The sequence below is a fragment of the Zalophus californianus genome, chromosome 3 (genome assembly GCF_009762305.2).
Source record: "Zalophus californianus isolate mZalCal1 chromosome 3, mZalCal1.pri.v2, whole genome shotgun sequence".
In the NCBI taxonomy this organism is placed as follows: Eukaryota; Metazoa; Chordata; class Mammalia; order Carnivora; family Otariidae; genus Zalophus; species Zalophus californianus.
This window is the reverse complement of record NC_045597.1, coordinates 3,733,031-3,759,586: the sequence shown is the minus strand read 5'-3', so window position 1 is coordinate 3,759,586 and position 26,556 is coordinate 3,733,031. Positions and strand designations below refer to the sequence as shown.

The 26,556-nt window shown below is 45.9% G+C and overlaps 1 protein-coding gene across 1 annotated transcript in view; it reads left to right on the top strand.

Annotated features, from left to right (window-relative positions):
• Positions 1-26,556, top strand: part of MYO16 (myosin XVI) — a 475,554-nt gene that overhangs the window by 407,614 nt on the left and 41,384 nt on the right. Inside the window, exons 32-33 of the mRNA XM_027590435.2 lie at positions 1,015-2,055; positions 22,311-22,469. Coding sequence (XP_027446236.2) covers positions 1,015-2,055; positions 22,311-22,469 — 1,200 coding nt within the window. The remainder of the gene's footprint in view (positions 1-1,014; positions 2,056-22,310; positions 22,470-26,556) is intronic.

Here is a 26,556-nt window from a genome sequence, read left to right as displayed (position 1 = left end):
CTTTCATTGTTTTTCTGAATATCTCCCATTTCAACCTAAGAAGTTTCCACCATAGAATTTTGTTTTGTTTTGTTTTTTTAAGATTTTATTTATTTATTTGACAGAGAGAGAGAGTGAGAGAGAGCGCACACAAACAGGGAGAGGGCCAGAGGGAGAGGGAGAAGCTGGCTCCAGGGAGCCCGATGCGGGACTCCATCCCAGGACCCTGAGCCAAAGACAGACGCTTAATCAACTGAGCCACCCAGGCGCCCCAACCTTAGAAGTTTTTTGTTGTTTTTTGTTTTGCTTTGTTTTGTTTTGTTTTAAGTAATCTCTATGCCCAGGGTGGGGCTCAAATTCTCCACCCTGAGATCAAGAGTCACGTGCCCTCCCCACTGAGCCAGCAGGACACCACTCCACCTTAGAAGTTCTTAGTGAAATGTTGCACTCTTGATTTCCCTGCTAAATATGTGTTTCTCTTAAGGATTCAGGTATGTTGTAAAACTCACCCCAAGCATCGTGTTTCATAAAGTTCTTTTCTAAGAAAATAATCTCTCCATGCACGTTGGTGTTTTGTTGGTGTTTTGTTCACTGTATACCCCTTACAACGCGCTAGGCATTTCCTTCAGGAAGCATCCATATGCCACTAACTAGCTCACGGGCTTGCTGGCCCTAGTCTTTATTTTCTGGTCTCTAAAATCGTGAGGATAGGTTCAGCCAACACTTACTTCACAGCTGTATCAGGCCCCAAGCGTTCAGGTCTAGGAGGTTCCAGCAGCAGATCTGAAAGGCCCTTCCCAGGGCTTCGCCAGGACCTCCCCCTTCGCAGGTGGCTGGCAATCCCGGGCGCCTTGCTGTCCACATGACGCCTTCTTCAACGGGTAGCTGCGGCCTCCAGGTCCAAGATCTGAATAGGTTTCCTCCTTGGCAGTCGGGGGGGCTCTGGAAGGTGGAGGGAGGCTGGCGGGTGCTCGCGGGAGGGGGGGGCCGGGTCTGGTTAACAACTCCCATCCCTCCGCCCCTGTCCCCCTGCAGTGCTCACCCGGCCCCGACCTCACAGCGACGACTACAGCGCCATGAAGAAAGTTCCCCCTCGCAAGCCCAAGCGCAGCCCCAACACCAAGCTCAGCGGCTCCTCAGAGGACATGGCGGGCGGGCGGCGCCGAGGGGGCCCGCAGCGCGCGCCCGGGGTCCCCGCGCCCCCCGCGCGCGCCCCGCCCGAGCCCGAGCCCGAGCCCGTCTACATCGAGATGGCGGGCCGCGCCGGCAGCCCCGAGCAGGCCGAGGCCGTGTACGAGGAGATGAAGTACTTCGTGCCCCCCGAGGCGTCCGCGTCGCCCCCTCTGCTGAGCGACAGTCGGAACCCCGTCACCTGGGAGGACGGCGACGGGGGCGGACCGGCCGCTGGGCCCTGCAAAGACGCGTGCGACATCCCGGCCCCGTTCCCCAACCTGCTCCCTCACCGTCCGCCGCTCCTGGTGTTCCCCCCGACCCCTGTCACTTGCTCCCCAGCGTCCGACGAGTCGCCCTTGACGCCCCTGGAGGTGAAGAAGCTGCCCGTGCTGGAGACCAACCTCAAGTACCCGGTGCAGGCCGAAGGCTCGAGCCCCCTGTCGCCACAGCACGCCAAGAACCAAAAAGGCGACGGGGACAGGCCCGCGTCCCCCGGCCCGCCCGCAGCGAGCGGGTCCCCTCTTACGCCGCCGCCCCCTCCGGCCCCCCCAGCCCCCCCGGCCCCCCGGCCGCCCACACACTTCGCCTTCCCCCCGGAGCCCGCGGGGAACGCCGGCCGAGCGGCGGTGGCCAGCCCCGACGTGTCCAAAGCGCCCCCGCCGCCCAGCTCGGCGCCCGCGGGGGCCCCGTGCAGCTCTTTCTCCAAGGCCCCCTACTCCCCCGGGAGGGCAGCCAGGGCCGAGCACCGGAAGGCCAGCGCCAGCCCCTCCTCCCCGGGACCCTACAGCCCCCCGAACTGCAGGGCGCTCGGCAGCCCTCTGGACGAGCTAACCAGCCTCTTCAGCTCTGGAAGGAGCGTGCTCCGGAAGTCCGCGGCGGGGCGGAGGATCAGGGAGCCCGAAGGTAGGGGAACCGACACACGGGTGTGCACACTGAGATGGACGTCCATCTCGGCCTCGGCGTCCGTGTGCTGAAGCGCGCGCGCACACGTACACACATGCACACACTGCGGGAGGCCAGTGACTGGCCATTCAGGGCAGATGACAGCGTGAAAAATCGTATGCAGCCGATGTGGTCAAGTAGGTAAGAATCCAGATTTCCGTTTTGCACGGAAAAGCTCGTGATATGAAAACACACCGTGCTAAAACTGGGTTCAGTACGTTTTTATGACTTGTAAGTATTGGAGCAAGATGAAATTTGAGCTGTTGTTCCCTTTTCTCTAATAATGCTCCCTTCTAACGCGGAAGTGGCATTTTTGTAGCATTATCTGGCCGATTCCCATTTGATTCAGGGTTCACCATGAATGCCTGAGTGTCCTTCTGTCTGGCTGTCCATCTCACTTCCAGGCCAGGTGTCTGGGGTGAAGACCTGCCCATCACTACCTTGTACTTAATACTGCTCACCTTGATATTGCTTTGGATGAATGATTTTTCTTCTGTTCATGCACCACCCACGGAGCATTTTAACTCCCATCTGTGAATTCCTGTATGTTCTCATCGAGCAGCTCAGCCTAAGGCGTGGCTTGCACTGACAGTCCACTCACTTAGTGAGCAAAACCCCGGACTAGTGCAGCCACAGGCTGTTGCCTGTATAAAAAAAAGGGAGTCTTGTATTTTGTGTTCCTATAAAAGCGGAAGGTAGCTAACAGAAAGATCCCCATAAGGAATTTTTGCTAACCACATGCTACTTCATTCAGATAAGGTAACCTTTGTGCCAATGGTGTTGTTTGGCAAAGGTTCGCATAATAATCACAAATAACGTAAATCATCTTCCCAAAAAAAACCTCCTAAGGCTTTTATACAAAACCAAGGTATTTCCCAATGTTCTGTGTTTTGAGGAAAAATTACGTTAATATAAAGCTTCTTCTCTTTAAGGAAGTTCTAACAGGTCTCCTTAGTCATGATGCCATTAATACCCACCCCTTCGGGTAAACGGCAACTATTAACATCCTCGCTTTACAGACTGAGATGGGAAACTTGGAGGTGAAGAGGTAAAGGCCTTCTCAAGGTCAAGTGGTAGGATTGGAAATAAAATGTTGCTTGATGACGTAACTTTTTATATACACATTCACTTGCTGTCTCTCCAAAAGAAAATACATAAACATGTTAGCTTTCGTTATTTGATTAGGAAAATTACTTTTCCATTTAGGAAAATTACAAAAACTCTAGAAAATCCAGAAAGCAATCTGAATAAGTGAAAAGTAGATCAAGGTAACAACACTTAGCAAATGAATAAATAACCTACTCCCTATTTATTCTTCAGATAAATATGCTAATTGTTTGTTTTACTAACACTTTAAGTATAGAGCCACTAATAAATGAAATTGTCTTTGTCAGTAGAAGAATGTTTGAATTTCACAAGTCATGTATTATATTTGAAGGAACAAAATGGAATCTACGAGAAAAGCATTAAATGCACAAATTAATATTTGCTTTTAGAACTAAAAGTTAATTAAAACCTCATAAAGCTCATTTTACCATAGTTAGGAATTGGGTGAATTCTTCTTGACTCTATTCAGGAAAGTGAAGTGAACGGATTTCTAGACATACCTCATCATCTGGAAATCCCTGAGCTGAGGACTCAGTGTAGTGAGAAGTACAGTGGAGCCTCCAGGCACGGTGCACGAATTTGCTAATTATATTTCCCTGTGGCGGAATTAGCCAGTATTTGAGAACATGTATCAAAACCTCAAGTACAGCACTGTTAGTTCAAATCTAAAATTATAAAATACCTATTTTTCTACCGTGGGCTTTTACAAAACACTCTTCATTTGAAAAAATTGGCTCGAGTCACTTATGACTTTCTCATAAATACATGAATTGGCAACTTCTGCCCCAGCACGGTAGCTGTAATAACCAAAAATTTAACAATATGAAACCAGGTCATCCTCACACACCAGATTACTGGAGCTCCAACTCCACATTTGAAAACTTGGTAATTCTTGATGGTCCGTGATGTGGGAAATAGGTTTGCGCGTTTGCATGGCATGTTCTCATGGGATCTTACAGGTTGTTCTTTTAGAATAAAGGGGGCTAAAGATAAGATGTGGAAGAGAAAAGGTCTTCATGCTGAAGCTAATCACTGGAGCTGCTATATGATGATTAAGGTTTACACAATTTGATCCCGAAGTCAGTAATCCATTTTCTTCTGAATGAATTGAATGGCTCTTATTAATGATTTACTGTAGTCTTGGGATTTCTTCCCTTTAAGGCTTTAAATCATCTACTTTACCCTCTTTATATTTAAAGATATTCTTATTTTCACCTGAAATGGCTTTCTTACCAAATAATCCAGTGGGTGGCTAATTCACCCTCCAGGCACCTAAATTAATTACAGCTCATTTCTTGGATTTGTGGTCTGGGGAAATTGTTCTGCAAATTTTGCAGAAGCGTTCAGGATATTCCCCTCGCTTCTTTGGAAAGTGACCTTGAGGAGATTACACTGCTCCCTATTACCCTGCTGTGGGCATTTCCAGTTAAAATAGAAAGGACAATGAGTTGTGTGTAGTAACGAAGTCATGAAGTCCTATGGTGTGTAATTCTGCTCCATCACTATTCTGCAGACTTAGATATAGGATTTCACAAGTATTATCTTCCCCCAAACGGTTGATTTTCTATTGACTTGAGGGCATGCGACCTGAGGCATATGAAGTCACTCAGATTCTAAGAATTCAGGATGTACACGTGCAGACAGAAGGATGCGAATGGTGATGGGCCCACAGCCCCAGAGGAATAAGGCTGACAGCCAATGGCTGTAGTGCCTATTGGGCAGTTATTGTTTCCAGGACCCATTTAATGCTCTGAAGACGAGAAGCTCTCTGCTACTAAGATACCCATTTCACAGATGGGAAAACTGAGGCACAGAGCAGACCCCCTTGCTCTCAGCGCCATCCTCCTGCGCGCGACGTCACATGACTCGAGTGCAGTGATTCTGCTGCAGAAGCAGTTCTATTGACCAGCACGGTGGTGCCTCAGACAACAGGAAACAGGGCAAGGGTTTAAATGTTCGCGTTTGCTTGCCTGAGGTGCAACAAGTCGGAGTCCTAGAGTTGGGGTGGAGAAAACAGTTTCACAAATTTAAAAATGCGAAACACGTACGTGACAGCTTGGGAGTATATATACGGTTTTGGAATAGCGTATGTGGGCCACTTGGCCCTTAACGTTGAGAGTGACTAAATGTTTAATTACCTATGCCTTTCTAGATGCAATTATCCCATTCAGTCACAAAATGCTTTTCATCTGATATAATATGACTAATATTATGCCAATTATTTCTAGTTGCTTAGTTTCAAAAATCGTGAGACCTAATTCGAATGGAAGGAGAGATTCATTGGCTTGTGTAGGCCACTAGGGTGCTCCATTGTTCCAAATGGTATCCCAGAGTCCGGTTGCGTTTATCTAGAACATGAAATAAAATGAGCATGTCATTCTCCACTCTTTGAAAAGACCAGGCTGATAGGACTTTGACAAAAATGCGGCACACCTCCGACATCTGGAGAAGGAAGGAGGAGAGCCCGGCTGAATTAAGGAAAAGTCTGATTTGCAGAATATTTTTACAAAAATTGTTTTACTACTTTTGATATTGCTCATCCATAGTTTATAAGATATAAATAGGTGGTTAAAAATGCTGTAAATAACAACAAAACATGTACAGAATTTCTTGGCATATAGATGTTTATTAAATACCTATTTGATGAAAACCTACCTAAAAAAAAAAACAGCTCGACATATGACTGTATATAATAGACCTAGCCCTTGAGGTATTTTTGCTTAAAGAGAATCACCCAAGCCAAATGGAAATCACTGTTCATTTCAAATGCTTTATTTTATTGCATACACATTCTGAGTAAGAGTATTTTGAGTTTTAAATCAGTGTTCTATAGCTGAACTCTCACAGTTTAGTATTTTATCCCTTAGGGCCATTTGTTTAAAAGGGAGTTCTTTCTACAGTTGGCCTTATGGAAAATTTCAAACATACGCAGAAGTAGAGGGAATACACGAATGAACTCTCTCCATGGCCAGTCTTGCTTCATCTCCAGTCTCTCCCACCCCCCTTGCTCCCCACTGGATTATTGTGAAGTGCATTCCAAAGTCAAGTCAGTTTATTAATAAATATTTACAAATATTTTATTAAAAAGTCCTTTAGAAAAAAATAAGAGTTACATCACCTTAATTTGTCCAGACCAGTGGATCCATTTCAGCCTTCACTGACCTGAGCCTGAGGCTCCGAAGAGAAACCCGCTTCTGGAAACCAGGGCATCATTTTTCATGATAGAGACAAAATGATTCTCAGGGGTTAGCTTTCTACTGAAAGAACACTGGCCTGCGAGATCTTCTACACGGGCTTCGAGGGCAGCCCCTGAGATGGGCAGCTGGTGCAAGCAGCCCCCCGTACTACCACAAAAGATAAAATCCAAAAGGGTGGATCTCTAAATATTACACCCAAACAGAACTAAAAGACCAACGTTCCAAAAGACATACAGTTGCTTCTGAAATCAATATTTTATGAGGTGTAGATGCTTCCATGCCGAGTTAAGTAGCTACTTATTCATTGTGTAGTAACACGAAGAATGCTTTAAAATTGCTGAAATGTCATGAAATTGCTGGCAGAAGTTTGACTTGCTCGAGGGCAATGTCTGTAAGCTGCCATTCCGTCCTCGTGTTTGAAGCACAAGTTTGGACACCATCTTCATGCAGTCTCTGACGCATGCTCGTGAGATCACTGCAGAGGAAACTGGTCTGTTTCATGCAAATCTCGACCTCCCAGAATGGGATGCAGAGCTTGGCATCCCGTAGGCTTCCTGCCTCTATGCGGGTTCTTCTAGCACTTTGTCCTGGGCAGGGGCTGCTTGTTTTCCTCCCTCCCTGCTCGGTCACTCTCCGTCATGATTTATTTGGGGGTGGGGGGGCATGAGGTGGGGGGGTGGCCTGAGGCATCTTGAAAATCATGAAGGGCGTGGACAGACAAGCACATAGTTTACTGATGTGTCTGCCTTCCTGCCTCACAGAAGAGTCTGCCTCCCATGCAAACAAGGCATTCCTCCGCATTCTGGAACGATTTTGAGTCAACACTAAATGTCCCTTATTTTCCAAATGAGTAAGTCCTTTGGAAAGATGAGCTTAACACCCTGGAGAAGCAAGTTCTCTGTCTCTCGCTAAGTGGCTCGGAGGCGAGGACGCGCTGTGTAGGTTTTCCCCAAGCACGTGAGCCCGAACCTTGACAGGAGGAGAAGCTACCTCTCTGTGAGAAAAGGGTTGTGTTCACCAAGTTCTCAGTCCCTCTGCAGTAACAGGGAACCTCTGTATTCGGGATGTGTTTGCAGTGTTTCTAATCTCCCAAATCATACTTAGCTCATCTCCACTTAGAAATAAGCTTTCATTTTAAATACATTGATCGGTAGCCAAACTTACCTACGTTAACAGCACAAAGCTCTTTGTCTTCTATATGAATGGGACAGTTTTTTTTTTTTTAAATGTCTAATATTTGTTGTGAACGTTTGTGACATTCTTCTCGCAATTTATAGCACCTTCTTTTTTATAAGTGCCCAAGAATTCCCCCAGGGCAGTTGTGCAACCGGGTGCCCGTAACGGACTTGCATTAACTCGCAGAGCTAATTCCCTAATACATTTACTTAGTGGAAGCACGGGGCTTGCTACTGGGAATCGAGAAATGGAGAAATTCGTGTTGTCCCTGCTCTCTCACCCACTGTAGGACGCAGGCGGGTCCATCCGGTTTCGGTGAGTGAAATTCTAGTGGAGGAGAGAGGCTTTAGCCTGAGGGTCATAAACCACTTGTGGGTCTGTAATTGAGCTCCAAGTGGCCTGTGAGTCTGGTGCTGGGCTTGTTCCTGATTTGGTGGAGAGGCATCATGTGTGCGTGGGGACATGTGAGCTCGGGGTACCCGGGGCCCCTTAGAGCACGGGAGTGAAGGCTGCCGAAAAGGCAGAGAGAGAACAGAGGGTACTACTTGTCTTGCATGGGATTAGGGCAGGGCAAGCTTTCTACCTGGAAGGTCCACAGCACAGCTCTGAATGCGCTCCATTGTGTCTCTTTGCCACGTGGGAATTCAGCAGGAACTCTTCACATCTTCCCCCACAAAGACTGCAAAGAGCCGGAGGAGGGGGATGACCCAGAGGGTTAGTAGCACTTCTGGGTATGCGCATGTGACCTCTTGTAATGGAAAATACTCGGAAATGCGATGGAACATTTGTTAATGGTATTCTGTTAATAATATTAATAGCCAATGTCTGTGAATGGTTCTTTCCTGTTGGCCAAGCACGCAGATGACCCCAGACCCTCGGCCCTGTGTGAGGCAAGTGAAGCAGGTGTTAGCCTCCCCCTTGGCTAATGAGCAATCTGAGAGTTTGAGGGATTAAGTGACTCTCCCATAATCACAGGAACTAACCCGTCCCAGAGACAGGAATCAGACATGGCTCCTTTCTCCGAAACTCGGGAGAAATTTCTATTTCTGTTCCGTGAGGCCATTCTCAGTCTCCACAAACAATTACAGATTTTAAGTGCTACCAAGTCTCTCTGAGAGAATCATCCCTTTCTGAAGTTAAATGGAAACTCATGACCAGGGAAAGATATGGGAAGAGGGCATACTCTGTCTTTCCAGTGATTTTCAACAGCCCCCATGATTGGGATGGAATAAAGACATTCGAAAAAGCCTCCATCATTCGCCTCTTGGTGACGTTGTAGACGAAAACCAAAAACAAACAGTAGCAATTCATTAGTTTCTGAATTATGTCAATCCGGAAACAGAGATGCAGGTAATAGAAACATGTCTGGACAAAATACTCTTGTCTGGCTTCCAGTCCTTGCCCCTCAAGCAGGACTTGTTGGGAAAATATTCAGCCCACAGGTCTCATGACCATGGATGTCCACTGGACCATGCTGCTCTGTTATCCTTTGAAACCCAGGAGCAAAACCAAGCAGAGGATGGTGACAATTAACTATGTAGATCAACCTGATCAAAAAGTAACCTTTGAGTCGTGTGAATTATATTGGGAAATTACCTGAACATATTAGCTGTGAATCTATAGCCACTAGCATGCCGCTCTTACCAGAGATATGTATCTTGCATAAATAGCTCATCAGTTCTGAAATGAGCCAAATGCAGCCGAGAAACCATCACAACTGGGATGTTCTATGATGCGCTGTCAGCGGGAGAAGAATCTATTGTACCTGGAATTCTGAAGAAGAAAAAAAAAGAGGCAGTCTTTTCAGAAGTGGATTATCTTTCATAACCAGTAAATATTTTTCATGCTATCAACCCGTTAAAGCAAGCAGCTATTGTGTATTGTGGGTCTCTATACGGGATTGTGAATTAAACTCCCACGGGGGGCTCCAAAGAGAAGCCGGGTGCTTTATCTTGTGAGGCACTCAGCAGCTCTCCTTAAGCAAGTTAATAAAGACCTTCCTGACAATCTGCATCTCATTATTGCTACATAATACAACATCCTGGGGTTTTCTTCCTTTTGTGAAGAAATGCTTAAAAGCGACATGGTGCGTGGAAAGTTTTCCTAAAGATGGGCTGGATTGGTGCCATGTTCTCTTTCTCCTTAAGAGTATTGGCAGAGGAAAACCTATTTCTTAATTACCTACCAGTGTTCAGGTCCTTTATGCCAACTTGAATCATTTTTATGATTAATCCTCAGATTAGCCTAGAAAAGCTCACACTACCTGAGAGTTAGCTCTATCCAGTATCACTTTATCCGGCCCTCTGTTCCATGAGTCTGCAACGGTCACCTAGCATCCACTGTGTGGGAAGCTTCACAGATTTGTTTTCTAGTCTGGCTTTTACTTCCATCTTTTTCTCGTTTCTCCTTGAAATCTGCAACGTTCGTACCCACACACATTTGCAATTACTGGCCTATGTTAATCGTAATAAGACAGCGAACACAACCTTGTTCCTTTTGCTCCCCACTCAGGTGACTAGGTCCTAAAAAGTGCAGGGTCCAGACAATGGCAGGCATGAGCTAGATCTGACATTACACAGATTTACATCGGAACACTCACTGTACCTCGATGTCCGAGAATTTGTACATTACCCAGAATTGCTGAGAAATCTACAAGAGAGCTTCTTCACACCCAAAACTCTAGGCTCATCATCAAACCTAATTTTTCAAAGGAAAATTTCCTTTTAAAGAATGAAAGAACCGACATATATACACACTGGGTACAGGGGGGTATTTCCCAGGCAAATGTGCGCATCTGGGATTTTGGTTTAATTATTCTTTGATGTGTAAAGATGGACAATCCACGAAGAAGTAAGTTTGAGAGAGAAGATGTGGGCAAAGCAGTGGGGGAAAGCTATGAGCCCCACAAAGGCATTTCCATGTTACTGAAAAGGGAACCAAAGCTCCCAGCTATTAAATTACCTTCTGACGTCACCTCTGTTTGCTGGAGCTACATTTGCTTAAACTGTTCTCAGGTGAGATTTCCAACCGATGGGGCCAGGCTGGTTTTCACAGCAGGATGGAGGGTCCACAATAGCCAAACTGTGGAAAGAGCCGAGATGCCCTTCAACAGACGAATGGATCAAGAAGATGTGGTCCACAGATACAATGGAATATCACTCAGCCATCAGAAAGGATGGATACCCAACTTTTACATCAGCATGGATGGGACTGGAGGAGATGATGCTCAGTGAAATAAGTCAAGCAGAGAAAGTCAATTATATGGTTTCACTTATTTGTGGAACATAAGGAACAGCATGGAGGACGTTAGGAGAAGGGAGGGAAAAATGAAGGGGGGGAATCGGAGGGAGAGACGAACCATGAGAGACTACGGGCTCTGAGAAACAAACTGAGGGTTCTAGAGGGGAGGGGGGTGGGGGCATGGGTTAGCCCGGTGATGGGTATTAAAGAGGGCACGTTCTGCATGGAGCACCGGGTGTTATGCACAAACAATGAATCATGGATCACTACATCAAGAACTAATGATGTACTGTATGGTGACTAACATAACGTAATAAAATTTTTAAAAAAAGGATGGAGGGGACACATCAAAGTACAAACGCCTGACTTAAAGCGGGGGGGGGGGGCGCCCATCTACTTCCAACCACTTGCATGTCCTTTCTTAGGGAAACAACCAGTGCCCAGCCCCAGATCCTCTAGAGCAAAAGGGTACTTATTTATGTATTTTATTTTCATGAGAATTGTATTGACTCTATTTCTTTTCTTGGTATTTAACTACCTTTCTATATAGCTAGTAAGAGAGTCCTTCTTGGATTTTTGAATAGATAAGTTGCTTTAAAAATAACTCCCGAAACACATACTCTACATTGCTCCATTTCAGGGACATTAGCTTGCATTCCAGGCTTACCATGTTGTTCTAGTGCCTTCTGGTCACCCCTGATCTCCTCCGCATACACCAGAGCACAACTAGAGGTTTATTGAATCACCTGCGTGTCATACAAGACAGTAAAACTCCAATTGTTAACATTAATTCACTGGTGTAGTTGCAGTGTGCAGGGAGGGGGTCTCCTTCGTTCACTTATGGAGCCTTGGAATTGTGTCTAATTTCCAGAGGCTGAGGAGCGACACGGGACAGAGGCACTGAGCTCATGTTTGGTGATGAGGGATCATAAAAACACCTTTCTGATCTGATGATTATTAGAAGACCCAGCAATGTGGTTCAGCTGCCAATCAGAGAGCATTTTCATTGCTGTGAGGATTGAATCCATCCTAGGAACCCTTTGTAACGATTTTAGGAGAAATGTTCCTTTTTTTTTTTTTCTCCAGATAATAAAATCATTCTATGACATGGCCCCAAAACATGCAGTTCTTCTCAGGACTTAAGAAAAATTAGAGTTTAACTCCAGGCAAGACGGTTCAACTACCAATACTTTGTACTGCTGTTTGCCTGATGTTTTCAAAGAGGTTTGGAAGGATCATCAAGTAAGAAGGGCAAGCTTCACTCATTTTTTGTTCTAAAAATGCAGCAAGGATCTATTTTGTGCCAGACATTGTACTAAGAGGTATGGATTTTTAAAATAAAATGTGGGGTCTGTTCAGAAGCAGCTCACAGCAGGGAAACATGAAAACTCCAGTGTATCCAGGCGGTGAGAGACAGTTTGCATGAAGACACGATTTGGGTGTCACGAAACACTACTTACCCTCAAAGCTTGTGAAATCCTGTGTTTTTATTCATTTGGTTCTATTCTTCATCTTTAAATGCTTATCATGACCCACTAAACTGATTTCCCAGCCTGTAAATATATCCATTGGAACACTGGTCTAGAAGGTGGGATTTGAGACCAAACATGAGGAGAGAAAGAACCAGGGCAGGAGGGCCCTGGCCCCCGTGCTAGGGACCAGTCTGTGCTCCATCCTGCACTGTGACTGTAGGGTTTTGCACAAGGCGTGGTGACATAATCAAGTTGTGTTTTGGAGTAACTCCATTAGGGTACGTGGAAAGGACAGATGTCTCTCTTTGATTTTTCTATATTCATTTAAATGGAAACATACACACTTTAACAATGATTAATGAGGGGCGCCTGGGTGGCTCCGTCGTTAAGCATCTGCCTTCGGCTCAGGTCATGATCCCAGGGTCCTGGGATCGAGCCCCGCATCGGGCTCCCTGCTCCGCGGGAAGCCTGCTTCTCCCTCTGCCACTCCCCCTGCTTGTGTTCCCTCTCTCGCAGTGTCTCTCTCTGTCAAATAAATAAATAAAATCTTTACAAAAAAAACCACAATGATTAATGAGAGATGCTTAGTTGTGGGGTATATGGTGGTTAGCCATTTGGTGGTTTCTTCCTTCGGTAGTGGATGAAATGAGCATCCTTTTGAGACACAGGTTCAGCCTCGCGCACGGGGTCCCAGGTGCTCCTCCCTTCCGAGTACCTGATGTCAGTGCCGTGTTATGTCGCTGCGGCAGCTCAAGGGAAATGCCCTCACATGCACATATGATTTGGACGCATAAGGAATTAGTAGCACCAACCAGCCTGCGCTTGGTAAAGGATGCAATCCCAGAAGCTACCAAAAACACAGTCCATGTGGCTCATCAAGAATTGTGACAAGAATTTAAATCTATATAGATACTTCTTTTTTTTATTTTGTTTTTTAAAAGGGTTTTATCTATTTATTTTTTAGAGGGAAAGGGAGCACAAGTTGGGGGGGGAGGAGCAGAGGGAGAGAGACAAGCAGACCCCGCACTGAGCAGGAACCCTGACGCGGGGCTCGATCCCACGACCCTGAGATCGTGACCTGAGCTGGAACCGAGAGTCAGACGCTCAACCGACTGCACCACCCAGGCGCCCCTATAAGGATATTTTTAATTCGTTACTGAAGGCCTCAGAGTTGCTGGCTCGGCGCCAGCGCATGCCACCAGGTGGGGTTGCTCCTCGAGAGATGAGCGGGGAACCACCCTATTGTTGTTAAAATATTGAAATGTCTCCGTAGGAGCTGGACGTGACTACTGTTGGGGGCCTGCAGGGTCCCGAGCACACCCCCCACCCCCACCTGGGTGTCCTGGCCCCAGGCTTGTCCAGTTTCTCCCCGGTTAGATGTTAACACAACAGGCTTAAGCTATATGGTTGGTGCCTCTTCTGTTGGGCCCCGCCTGTGCCCTTCTGGTTATTAGTATTTGAGGTGGGTGCATTTTGTGATTCCTCCCGAACAAAGATTTTGAAAAGACGCAGCATACATCACTGTTATTTTTTTCTTAACTTTTGATGATTTTAGTGGTTCTCTCTCACCTGCTGCAACCACACCAGTGAAATTAGTGTTCACAGCTAGAGTTTTCGTCCTGTGAGACCTGTGTGTGAATCAGCAAGCCTCCAGTTGTGCTAAAGGTGTATGCAGAGGAGATCGGGGGTGCCAGCAGGGACTAGAGCATCGTGGCCAAGGCTGAATGCAAGCTAATATCCCTGAAATGGAGCAACATAGATTATATTTTCCTTAAGGACCAAAGTAGTTATTCTTAAAGCAAATCATCTATTAAAAATCCAAGAGGGACTCAATTACTAGCTCTATATAAAAGTGACCAAATGCCAAGAAACAAAATGGACTCAGTATAATGCTCATGAAAAATAAATAAATAAATGCTCTTTTAGGCTCTCCAAGATCTGGCGGGTGGGTAGTGGTCATTTACGTAAGAAAGGATGCGTGAGCTGGTGGAGGTCCACGGGGGCTCCTCTGTGTTGCTCTTGAGATGCTGGGCATCACTAGGTTGCCATCTGTGACGCCTCGCAGGTGTCACAAATACCACACCTTCCCCATCAGAGAGCAGAAGGTTATCCTCCTCACTTTTGCTTTCTGGAGAAAGCGGGGAGGACCCATTCACCCAAACGAAAGCTGCTCAGGCTGACGAGCTGCCTTGCAGGCTCTGCGTTCCGCAGCTCCTGGATTTACATTACCACCTGGCACTCAGGAAATGTAAAAATAACAGCAATATAAATAACCACATGACCTATGAAATTATACGTGAGCAATGGGTCTCCGGGCCAGGCCAGCGCGGCGTTTAGATGTTGCATGTCCAGCTAATTATAGGAGAGGCGAGCTACCCGAGTCCGCGGAGAGGGAGGGAATTGGCGTGATTTGTTTCCCATTATGGCAGGGACAGAATAGACGGGCACAAAGGGATCCAGTTAGTTAAATTTAAAAGAAAATTGGCACAACATAACTTTCTGTGCATTTTTTGGGTTCTAAAAACCTTATTTATACTGACAGTCAGTTTTTAGCTTTACTATCAATACATTCTTCCCCTGCTCAGCACATATGTTGTTGAAGATGTCACTCTATTTCCTGATTCAGTTGGCGTTTCTAGCGCAAACCCTCTCCTTGCACTTGGCAGGGGAGTGGGTAGCAGGAGTTAGGAGTAGGGGACAAGGAAGCATTTCCACTCTACCCCACTTAACCCAGGAGGTAAGTGTTGGTGGCACTTCCTGCCGCAGAAGAATGCCTAAAACACAACTCAGGAGGAATTTGGATCTACTCCCGAGTGGCGATTTCTGAAGGGTCATTATAGAGTAGGAAGGTGTGCTGGGCACTGGTGCTAGCCTTTTAAGGTCAGTAGCCTTGGGCAATTATGTTTTCTCAACCCACCCATCCTTTGTGATTGCTAGGGTGCTCTGCTTTTTCTGTTTCTTAAGTAATGGGTTCCTATAGAAATACAAGCAGACTGTGGGATGTGGCCGTGTCCTAAGGGTGATCGCACGGAAGCCTGGTGCTCTGTCCCCAGGCCCCCCTTACTGTTATACACTGAAGCCTGCTCTTGATATATTTCTGCAACTATCAGCAAAGGGACGATGAAGTCCGATTCACATGGCTTGGGGTCAGTTAGACGCAGCGTGCGCCCCTCGGTGTGAGTGGACACACCGTAGTGGGACCCAGTCTGCTCCTATCTCACGTCTTGTGGCACAAGCTTGCACGGGGCGGGGGGTGTCTGTCTGCTTATTTGAGGTTAGGATCAGACAAGGTCTAGGTGCATCCTTACACTTGACGTTTGTCTTTCTCTGAGACAGTAGGCCCATGTTTGGGCTATGCTAGCGTGTGTTCTAGAAAAAGTTTAATTCACTCCCTAGACTTGTTAAGAGCAGAACGCAGGGCAACTTGGGGTGCTAAATCCTTATTTGTAGTTCTTCCTCACGTGCGATGGTGTAAGATTTTAGAAAAATCAGAGATGTAAGAGACATTGTTCCTTGTAACTCACACACGAGCTGCCGATCTGGGGCCTAAGTGACCCCATCCAAATTTAATTACGCACCATCTATGTGTATCTGTAAGCACGGTCCATAGCTGTAACTCCCAAGTTTCAGGAACGAGAACTTGAGAAGTAGCAGGACCATGCCGGCCACGTCTCTCAGTGTTTGTACCATTCCTTAATGCCAAAGAGGAAAAAACAAGCGCATTCCCTCCATGCAGTAGCCTTCCTGGAGAGGAATTTTCCTATAGAGTTGCGGAATGAATTAGAGCCAGCATGAGTAATGAGTTTAAAATGTATTTTCACATTTTTTCTGCCTTGCATAGCACTCTCAGTATTAAATCAGTCAAACAGCGATAGTTTGTTTTTCTCCTGTGTTACTGAAACCTGGATCCTGTCTCCCATGTTTCCAAAATACACTCTAAAATTATCTCAAGTTAAGGTAACCAAGAGAGAAATGATGTGTTTAAGCATTCTTCTTAAAGAAACACTCTGCTGCTCATTCCTTACTCATTCTCTGCGACCTTTCTTCGGCATGCTTTGCTGTCAGCCTCCCTCTCCCCCGCTGCCCCCCCCACCCCGATTCCGAGCCCACACCTGCCTGTTTGTGTCCACTATCACTGTGCCTCGCCTTCCACTGCCCCTCTCCCCGGCAAGAGATCTCCCTACTGTAGGGAGATGCTTGAGTCTCTCCCACACACTTTCTTTTCGGTCCTAGTAAATACTGTGGCTCAAATAATTGCCACTCCGTTTCACCCCTGGGCGTGCGGCTGTCACTTGAAGGTCAACATGCACAGCCCCAAACTTGTCCTGTGTCCAGGCACCTCGCTGGTGCTGACTTACTCCAGTCCCTCAGCTTCAGGAGACCTGTAACGCACACCTCCCTGACCACCCAGGCCTGCCTCTGCCCGAGTCTAAATGCTCCCTGTTCCTGTCTCTGATCTCTCCTCCAGCCTCATCCAGCTGGACACATTTTTGCTAGAGTAATAGCATTTCTAAAAATGCAGTCTTTATGTTATGCCCTTACCTAAGTAGTGGCTGGCCACCGCTCTGGTGATGGTGCATAAGCTGCAGACATGCCGGCTTCCCAGGGCAGAGCGGGCAGTGCCAGACTCCCCTCTCCTCTCCCCTCCCCTCCCCTCCTCTCCTCCCCTCTCCTCTCTGAGCAGAAAGGCTTTCCAGACCAGCGTTTTTCTCCAAACATTGGAGCTTATACCATGGGGGCAGGTGTGGGGTGTCTAAGAAAAAGAATATAAATGACAGACATTTAGGGAGTGAATGGAGCATTTATTTAAGATGAGGAAATGAGCAAAGCACACATTGACTGAAGCTGTCTTCTGTAAGCATTGACTGACTGGCACTTGGGCCTTGGATGTGGCCTTGGCAAGTGAGGGTGGGGTCCGCGACCATCACTCCATAGGCTCCTGGTCAACCCACCTCTGCCCATCTCTAGGCACCAAGATGCCAGAGCCAAGACTTGTCAAACTGATTGCAGTTTTCTGAGATTAGAGGTCACAAAGCCTTGTACAGTAAGATTTTTAAAAACTGAGCATGCATGAACCTTGCATATCGGTGGGACAAGGAGGAAATATTTATCAGTGATAACTGGTAGCACAACAGTGAAAACCTGAATGCACACTGTGGGTCAGGAATAGATTTCAAATATCCCAAAGCCCTTTGTTCCCCTCATGTTAACACTCCGGTGGAAAGCAAACAGCTCTGGCCCTTTGAATATGGTAGGAAATTTTCACCTCGCACAATGTGAAGTTTTCCTTACCTTATAATTTTAAGTAAGTAGAGATTAGAAACGCAAAGCAGTGGAAGTCCTTTCATGTTTCCAGTAATCTCCTGTGAATGAGGAGAAATGGTTACTGAGATTTTTCCATAATCATTCACATGGATTCTTCAGTTAAGTAAATTTGTCAACTATTTTAATTGCAAAACATGTAGTTTCCTGGTAGGAAACAAGAATTTCTATAGCAGTTTGGTTGTGATGATTCGTTTACTATTTATTCTGTGTTCCCTTTCTTTCAACAAAGATGTGCTTGAGTGCCTACTGTGTGCAGGCACCTTTCTAAGCTCCCACGTGGCCCTTGCGCTGATTGAGCCCGCGCTCCGGAAGGGGCGCGGAGGAAACAGACGATGGGCACGTGACATGTCCGCAGTCAGAAGGACCACACGGGAAGCTAAAGCAGGGAGTGGGGACAGAAACTGAGCTGCAGCCGAGAGAGGTGCTATCCTCTAGAAGGTGGTCTGATTTGAGCAGAGCCTGAGCAGCACGGAGAGCTCCGGGCTCTGTCTGGAGAGTGGGATGCGTTCGTGGAGGGCTGTCAGGCACACGTGGCAAGGGGGAAGTTGGAAATGAGGTCCAAGGCGAGCAGAGTATCAGGTGATGGAAGGTCTCAGCCCCAGGACGCCTCTGGGTCTCAATGCAAATGAAATAGAAACCAGTGGAGAGACTTGAGTGGGCACATGACATGATCTGACTTAGGTTTTAGGACAAGCTTTCTCAGCCTCAGCGTCACTGGCATCCTGGGCAGGGATTCCGCATCACGGGGTCTGGCTGCACATTGCTGGGGCCTCACAGCACCTCGATCTCTACCCACTAGATACCAGTAGCAACCCCCTCCTCCCGGGTGAGGACTAGCAACAGCTCCAGACAGGGCCAAATGTCCCCCGCCCCCGGGGGGGGGGGCAATATCACCTTCTATTGAAAACCAGTTTTCAAAGGATCACACCCACCCAGTGTGATATTTTAGTTATATATTAAAAAAAAAAAAAGAACACACCAAAGCTGAAATTCTTCTTGTATTCGCATTTAGAGATTTGTTAGAACTCTCCCAGTAGATTAAGATTCAACCTAACTGTGTCCACAGTGCATACTTGTATTTAACAATCATACCCTAGGGTAAAGGCCAAGGCTTTATCTTTGAGTCAGATCCCAGGGTGACTCATACCTCCCGTACCTGTACAAACAGCACCGGGCAGGGGTCACAGAGAAATCCTGTTTACAGGCTGAGAGAAGACAGCACAGGTATTCAGATCGACTCGTGTTGTGGAGCACCCAAGCGAAGGATGCCACTGAACTCCACAAACCACTGATTACACAAGATGCAGAGATACAAAGTGACTCAGACATGCCTTCAGTCTTCCTATAGGATTTCACGGCACACACTCCTCTACTTGTTTGTTTAGATTCACTCAGAGTCTCAAATACTGTCCTTTGGTGTGACTGTGATGGACTTTTCTTCCCCCTCAAAATTCCACGGCCACTGCTTGGAGGCATGAAGAGGCCTCACGACTTTGTTTGCTCTGGATCATTCCCTGTAGGACTCTCCATGAAGTACGCATCTTGTGTATGTGCTGTTATAACTAAGACTGCCTCCAACTCAATACCAGCGTCCTCCGGATTTTTTACAGTTGGAATTCCTTCAGTGCCCGAGTCCAGGGTCATGGGCACGCTCAGTGAGGAACATCGCACCTGTTCATGGGCTAACTTGACCCTTTAGAGCAAAATCAAACCGTGGAGGGTTTCTGCATTCGCTCCTTGTTGTGGCTGAACTGAGGCATTAACAAGTCGGGGCACAGGCGCTCTGGCGTGTTTGGATTTCACTTGGAGCCAGGCTGTTTATGAGCAGAGGCTGACCAGAATTTAGGAAGCCAAGAGCCATCCCCACAATTAACATTCATGAGTAAGGAGAACCCTAAAGCAGAGACGTCTCTATTGATGTTGCAGCTCTAGTTGAGTGGCTAGAGTACAATGTTCGATCTCCGGTCCCCAGTTCATTACCACTGAGGCTTGGGGATCCAATAAAGCCACGGAAAAGCAGCTGCATTATCCTTTAGATCAGCAAATGAAATGACGGAAGACTTTACGCAGACGGGCCAAGTGTAGGAATGAGTGTGGGTGGATGTTGCCTTGGTCTGAACCCGGCTGCAACCACTGGCTGATTATGAAATGTTTGCACATAGGTTAACCTCCCCAAGCCTCAGTGACCTGACCTCGAAAATGGGTGAGAAAGGGACAGCTCTTCAGAAGTATGAAAACCAGAGCAAAATCAGATGTTCTGGGGGATTGGCGGGTCATAAACACTCAGGAGATGGTAATTATCATCAGAACAAGGTGAATGAATATCATTAGATTGGCCATCAATTCTTACGTTTTATTTGAAGAAGGACTTCTTTCCATATTCCAATCCAGAGCCATCCCTGAGAAGACCTGTGCTTTTAAGATAAAAATATAAAGAAGATTTTAGTAGATAATGTAAGAATCACAGCCTAACTCATATGACACATTTAAAAACAGTCCTTGGCTACAGTGTAACCTGCTGATTGGAAATATTTTTAAAACCTTAATAGCAAAATTGGAGGTATTGACTTTAAATATATGAGTTGTTTAGGAGCTGGAAATTGGTTAGGAAGGAAGCTAGCTTCTTGTTTATACCAAGAGTCTGCACAGTGTGTCAGAGGATTGAGTTTTGTCCCACCAGAGGTAAGAGGACCATCCCCATTTACCCAGTGAGGGACACCCAGGTTCCCAGCCTTGGGTAAGGTCCCTTTGCGCCGAGAACAGAACCTCAGCTCCTTGCTGCGATGGCCGTCCGTCTGTCATGGTCATTACTGCACTTGGATAACCTGAAGAGTGCAAACACATTGTAGGCATTCAATAAACGACTAAACTAAAGAGCGAGAAAAATAGCTCGAAGAGAGGCAGTATCTGTGTCTTGAGACAGCTTTAAAGCCAACCCTGTGTTACTTTCAGATTTCTTTGAAAGGCAGACTAGAGTCGACCGAAAGAAATACGTAGTCTTTCAGCGCCAGCCTGCTCAGTGTTGCTCCTTGTCGAGAACTCAGATGGCTCCTTCCGATCACCTGTTCTCCGGTTCATCGCTGTTCCTACGCACACTGGCTGAGCCAAAGCTTTTCCGCTTGTTTGTAAGTGCAGGGAGCCAGGAGCTGCGGTGGCTCCAGGGTCGCTCAAGTCTCAGCGCCCCCACCTGGTTTTCAAAGCCCTGTCCATTTTGCCTCCATTCTACCCATCCAGCCCCTCCTGCCCTAGATAGCAGCACCCCTTCCTGTGGGGCAGACATGGCTCCTCTCTGGGCGTAAGTGACGGGTCCCTGTGGCTCATCTGACCACGAGCCCCGCTGGTGAGCACAGGGTCACTCCAGCTGGTGGGAGTGCATACAGCAAAGCAGGGAAACACGGGTCCGTATGGAGCATCTGGACACATGCCCGTTGCCTGTAGTGCTGATTGAGTGTAAGGCTCAAGGGCAGGAGGAGACTGTGTCTAGAGGCAAGAGCTAGACAGGATCGTGTCAAGACCAGCCTGGAGAGACAAGCTTGGGAGGGCTGGCCTCCTCCCTCTGTGCTTCCTCTCCCCCTCCCTCCATCCATCCTTCCCTCCTGCTTCCTCCCTCCTTCCATCCACTCCTTCCCCCCTCCCCCCTCCCTCCATCCTTTGGGATCCCTGGAGATAAACTGTTCTGCCACATGTAAAGTATAATACAGCGAATTATGCTTTTTATCCCTTTTGAATCATCTGTTAGCCTAAAACTTCAGAAAGGCCTACCTAAAGGCAGTCGGAATCTACTGTGTACCAACAAAGAGCAAAAGAAGCATGCACATCCTCCGTATTGAAGAAAAATCCTCCAGAACATCCCTGGGAAGCAAGAGCCAATCCCAGGCATACCTGACCAGCCCGAGAGAGGGACCCTGACTCCAAGAGAGGAGAGGGAAGGGGTGGCGAGGGCCACACCTGATGCCATGGTGGACAGCTGTGCTTGATTTGCACCCTCTGGTCATTTGTAGACCCTGCCTGAGGATAGTGCAGCGGACATTGCTCCAAACCCTGGCATTTGTTATATTTTACTTTATTATTACTACATAGTTTAAAAAAAAAATCTTCATTTGGCTCTTCAACATAATTTGGATGATGGCGTCTGTGTTCGTCGATCTCCGAGCACTCAACATGGGACATGCACTGAACAATTAGGCAATGTTAGTGTAGAGAATGCAGAAGTAGGGTTTTGAAGTTTAATACTCCTAAATGGATAATAACAAATTTTGTAATGATGCTGTAAGTCTATTTCTTATTTTTTTTCAAGCCTATAGGATTGTCTCAGCCCCACTTAATTTAATAAATGAGAAAACTTTTGAAGCATGAATTTATTTCCGCGCTTTTTAGGAAACAGTGTTCTCAAGACAGTGATCTAGTGACAAGTTATTAGACTCTGACATCAAAAATCCTGTATAGATATGTTTGAAAATAAGAAATTATGAAATTCATTATCACCACTTAATATTTCCCATTATGTTTAAGAGTGCTGTGGCAAAATTCGGTGAAGATTTTGTAGGCCATAAATTTAATTAAGGATGATTATTAATTTACTATTTCAAATATAATTAGTGTTTCATTTAATGAATTTTGTTATTTTCTTCTACTATTTTATTAAATTATTTGGTACATTTTATCCAAAAGGAATAATCCTTTCTAAAATTTATTTTAGGTTTTGAGACTAACATGAACCTAACTGGCCGAGATTATGCTGGTAGATCAGAAATTGCATCTGAGACTCAAGATAGAAATGCAAATCACCATGGAATTCAATTATCTAATTCACTCTCGAGTGCTATCACTGCTGAAAATGGGAATTCCGTCTCAAATGGTAAGTACTTTTTAAACTGAGAAGTAAACAGATGAAAGTATTCAGTTCTATCAACTTTCTAGGGAGAATGGATTGGAAACATAAAAATGAAGTAGGCTTAAAAATTGGAACATAGATCATAAACTTCACTGTAGGGTATATTGTAGCATTTTATTGGTTAGGTTAGAGAATTATAGTTGTATTTGGTGTTAGTTGACTTTTCAGAGATTGTTGTGGATTATTTGATATGTGGGAACCAATATAAAATGAGATAATGCAGAACACAAGGAGGAGGTGGGGTTGCTCTAACAATATTTTTAATTTAAAAAAATACCTTTTTCTTCTCATACCTGAGTAGTGTGAGGGAAAATAATATTGAAGTTATGGTAAACACCAAACTGGCATTAAGTAGTTAATTGGAGTGTATCAAGGAATGTATCATCTAGAAATTGGTTAGACTGTGAGTATCCAAAAATCATCTAATAGTGGCTTAAACAAATAACTTATTTCTCTCACACATAAAAGCAGCCCATGGCTGTTGGGAAGAGTTTCTTGAGAACATCCAGAAAAGCTGGCCAAAACTTCCATTGTTGTTTAATCTGATTAAAGGCACTAGAAAACTATTAGGACCATGAGATCCAAGGAAGAGACTGAGGAAGGGGGTTTGGAATGCAGTGGGGACCAAGCAAGGAAGCCTACGTTCTAGGCTTTTCTCCAAGGGACATTCAGAGCACTCTTCTAGTTCACAGAAGCCAGCTCCGAAGCTGGACTGGACTTCTGACAGCCTCCTGGACTGTGGGGACCGGGTCTGCCAAGGCCATGGGTCGGAGCCCTGAAGTGTCCCTCCTAAGGGCTGGATGTTTGCGATCTAGAAACCACAGCTCAGCTATGAATCATCTCAACCCCTGATGTTGGATGGACGTCCTTCAGGACTGACAGGGCCCACAAGTACCTGGGAGGAAATGTGTGTGTGTATGTCCCAAAGGACAGTTACAGCATCAGAAGTTTCAAAATGATGTAACAAACCATTTTTCAAATACAATATTCAATGCAGAGTCAAAAAACCAGACACATGACAACACAAAACAAGATCAAAAATTAACAAGCAGAAATAGCAGTCCATTGCAATACATCCATGGGAGCCCAAAAGATTGGAGTTCAAAAGCACATACTTTAAGCTAAGTATGTTTACTATGCCCAAGGAGATGAAAGAATGAGAATCAGCAGAAATGGGAAACTATAAAAACGTGTCAAATGGAAATTCTGAAATTGAGAAATAGTCATAAAATTAAGTACAATAGAGGATGAGTTTAAAGTTAATTAGACGCAGTCATTTAAAAAAAAAAAAACCTGGGGAAGCGGAAGATAATTGAGAAAATTACGGAATGAAACACAAAGAAGCCAGAGAAGATTGGGGGTTCTGGAACACGGTTTAGGGGCAGGAAGGGTGCGTTGAGAGAGTTACTGGAATTCTGAAGAAAGGAGAGAGGTTACACGGGCAACAGGGAAGACGGTGCCGCGTGGATACCCGTGTGCAGATGCTATTGTGCCCTCATTCATCATCACCCAAAACGGTGACCAGATCGCGTCGGTTATCTACTGCTCCGTAAATTTACGGCCACCCGCCCACCGCCCCCAGAACTTAGAGGCTTAATTCAATAGAAGGCTGTCATTTCATACCTTCTGTGGGTCAGGAGTCTGGCTGTGGCTGAGCTGAGTGCCCTTGCTTCGACGTCCCTTGTGAGGCAACTGTCAGCTAACTGTTGGCCAAAATTCGAGTCCTCTTGAAGATTGATGGAGAGATGGTGCAACTTCAAGGTCACTTCCGTGGCTTCTGGCAGGCCTCATCCGCTTCCCAGCTCACTCACACAGGCTTCTTCGTAAGGGTGGCCTCACGCCAGGGCAGCTGGCTTCCCCCAGGGCACGCAGTCCATGAGAGAGCGAGCAAGAGCATCTGCATGGAAACCACGGTCTTCACGTAGCCCATCCTGGAGGGGACATCCAGCCCCTCTGCCACATTCTGTTCCTTGCGAGCAGGTCATGCATCCAGTCCACTCAATGGGCCGGGGGGCGTTATATGAGGTGTGAGTGCCTTGTAGTGGCCTCCCTGGGGGCCATTTTACAGGCTGACTAGCACACGGATAAATGGTGCAAAAATAAAAGGGGGGCACTACCCTTACGTGCAACGAAATGGGTGACTCTCAAACACGTTGCACTAAGTGAGAAAAGAATCAAAGACTACAAGTACCATTCCATGCACATGATGTTTTGGAAAAGGCCAGACTATAGGCACAGAAAATTGATGCTTGGTTGCCCGAGGCTGGGTGTGTGGCCGGGGATGGACTGCTGTCTCGCTGCATTCGGGCTGCTATAACAAAATACCTAGACTGGGGGACCTATACGTGGCGGAAACTCTGCTCGCAGTTCTGGATGTCCACGATCACCGTGCCATCAAGGTCAGCTCCAAGGTCGGCCCGCCTCCCAGCAGCAGGTTGCCTATCTCCCGCTGTGTCCTCACATTGTTGGAAGGAAGAAGCCATCTCTCCGGTCTCTCTCCTAAGGGCACTGACCACAGTCGTGAGGGCTCCACCCTCAAGACCTAATGTCCTATGACCATCACCTTGGGGGGTTAGGATTCCAACATATGAATGGGGGTGCGGGGGACGCAAACATTCAGACCATAGCAGACTGCAGAGGGGCCTGAATGGTTATCTGCAAATGGGAATGTCTGTGTTCCTAGAAATTTATACACGTGTACATCTTTCTGTCTGTAAATGTGACTTTTGTTAAAACAAAGCCAAACCCTGCTTAGCATAAATAAAAAGAAAACTGCCCCTAGGCATCTCATAGTGAAACCCTTGTAACTAAGAGTGAATATTAAAAGCAGCCAGAAGTAAAAAAAGACAAATTCTAAGGAGCAGCAATTCAAAGACAATTCAAAAACAATGAAGTAACATATTTAACGTGCTCAAATAACTGCCAATCTAGGTTTTCATAAATAGTAAAAAAAAACTTCTGTTAGGATGGAAAAGAGTTAAGGCAGTTTTAGAGGGAAGAAAAAAAAACTGGAAGAAGTAAGTGCGGGGCAGACCCAGAATGCTCAGAGATCCAAGCAGGAAAAACAAGCAGTAAATAAAGCCAGTGAAATCAGGAGAGCGTGAAGCAGGGTTTAGCATCACACGTGGATAACTCAGACTCACAGGCTGTAATTTCAAAGGCAACCACTGAAGGAATAATAGTGGAATTTATGATTTCCAAACTAATAGAGTAAAACAGAATAATAAAAGTCAGTCCACCCAAAAGGTGGCCAAAAAGAGGTGAACAGGAGTGATCTGAAAAACAAGACGGGATGCCCGGGTGGCTCAGTCAGTGAAACATCTGCCTTGGGCTCAGGTTGTGATCCCGGGATGCTGAGATCAAGTCCCGCATCGGGCTCCCTGCTGAGCAGGGAGCCTACTTCTCCCTCTGCCTCTGCCTCTCCCCCTGCTGTGGTTTTGATCTCTCTCTCTCTCTGACAAATAAATAAATAAAATCTTAAAAAAAAAAAAAAAAACAAATAGAAAGGTTGTAGATGGTAGGCATAAAAGCACCTCTGAAAATAACTAAGCTTGAATGCCATGAACCTTTAAGAGACTCATTTAGTGTGAATTCACATTAAAGATAAATCCATTAATAAAATATTTTAAAGCCTAAGATTTCTGAAAAGCATGTAAAACGTGAGGATGCTAAAAATTTAAATGTGAAGGAACAGAACCAGGAAAGGTATGCTATGAAAATATTAAAAACAACCATTCTCATATGTCTGGGAGTTCTAAATTACATCTCCAAGGAATCAGTAGATTCAGGAAGAAATCACAAAAAAGCAGAACTTTGTAACTAATGACAATGAAAATAGAACTTGCGGGATGCTGCTAATGTCTTTATCAGTGGAAATGTATGTCTTTTAACATCTGTATTGCAAAAGAAGGCCAAAGATCGGTTTTTCAAATGTAAACAAGTTAGAAACAGAGCAATAATTAAACACCAAGGAAGTGGAAGAAAAGATATAATAAAGGTAAGAAATAAGTTACTGAAATTTATAACAAATAGCAAAACCAGAAGTCGGTTC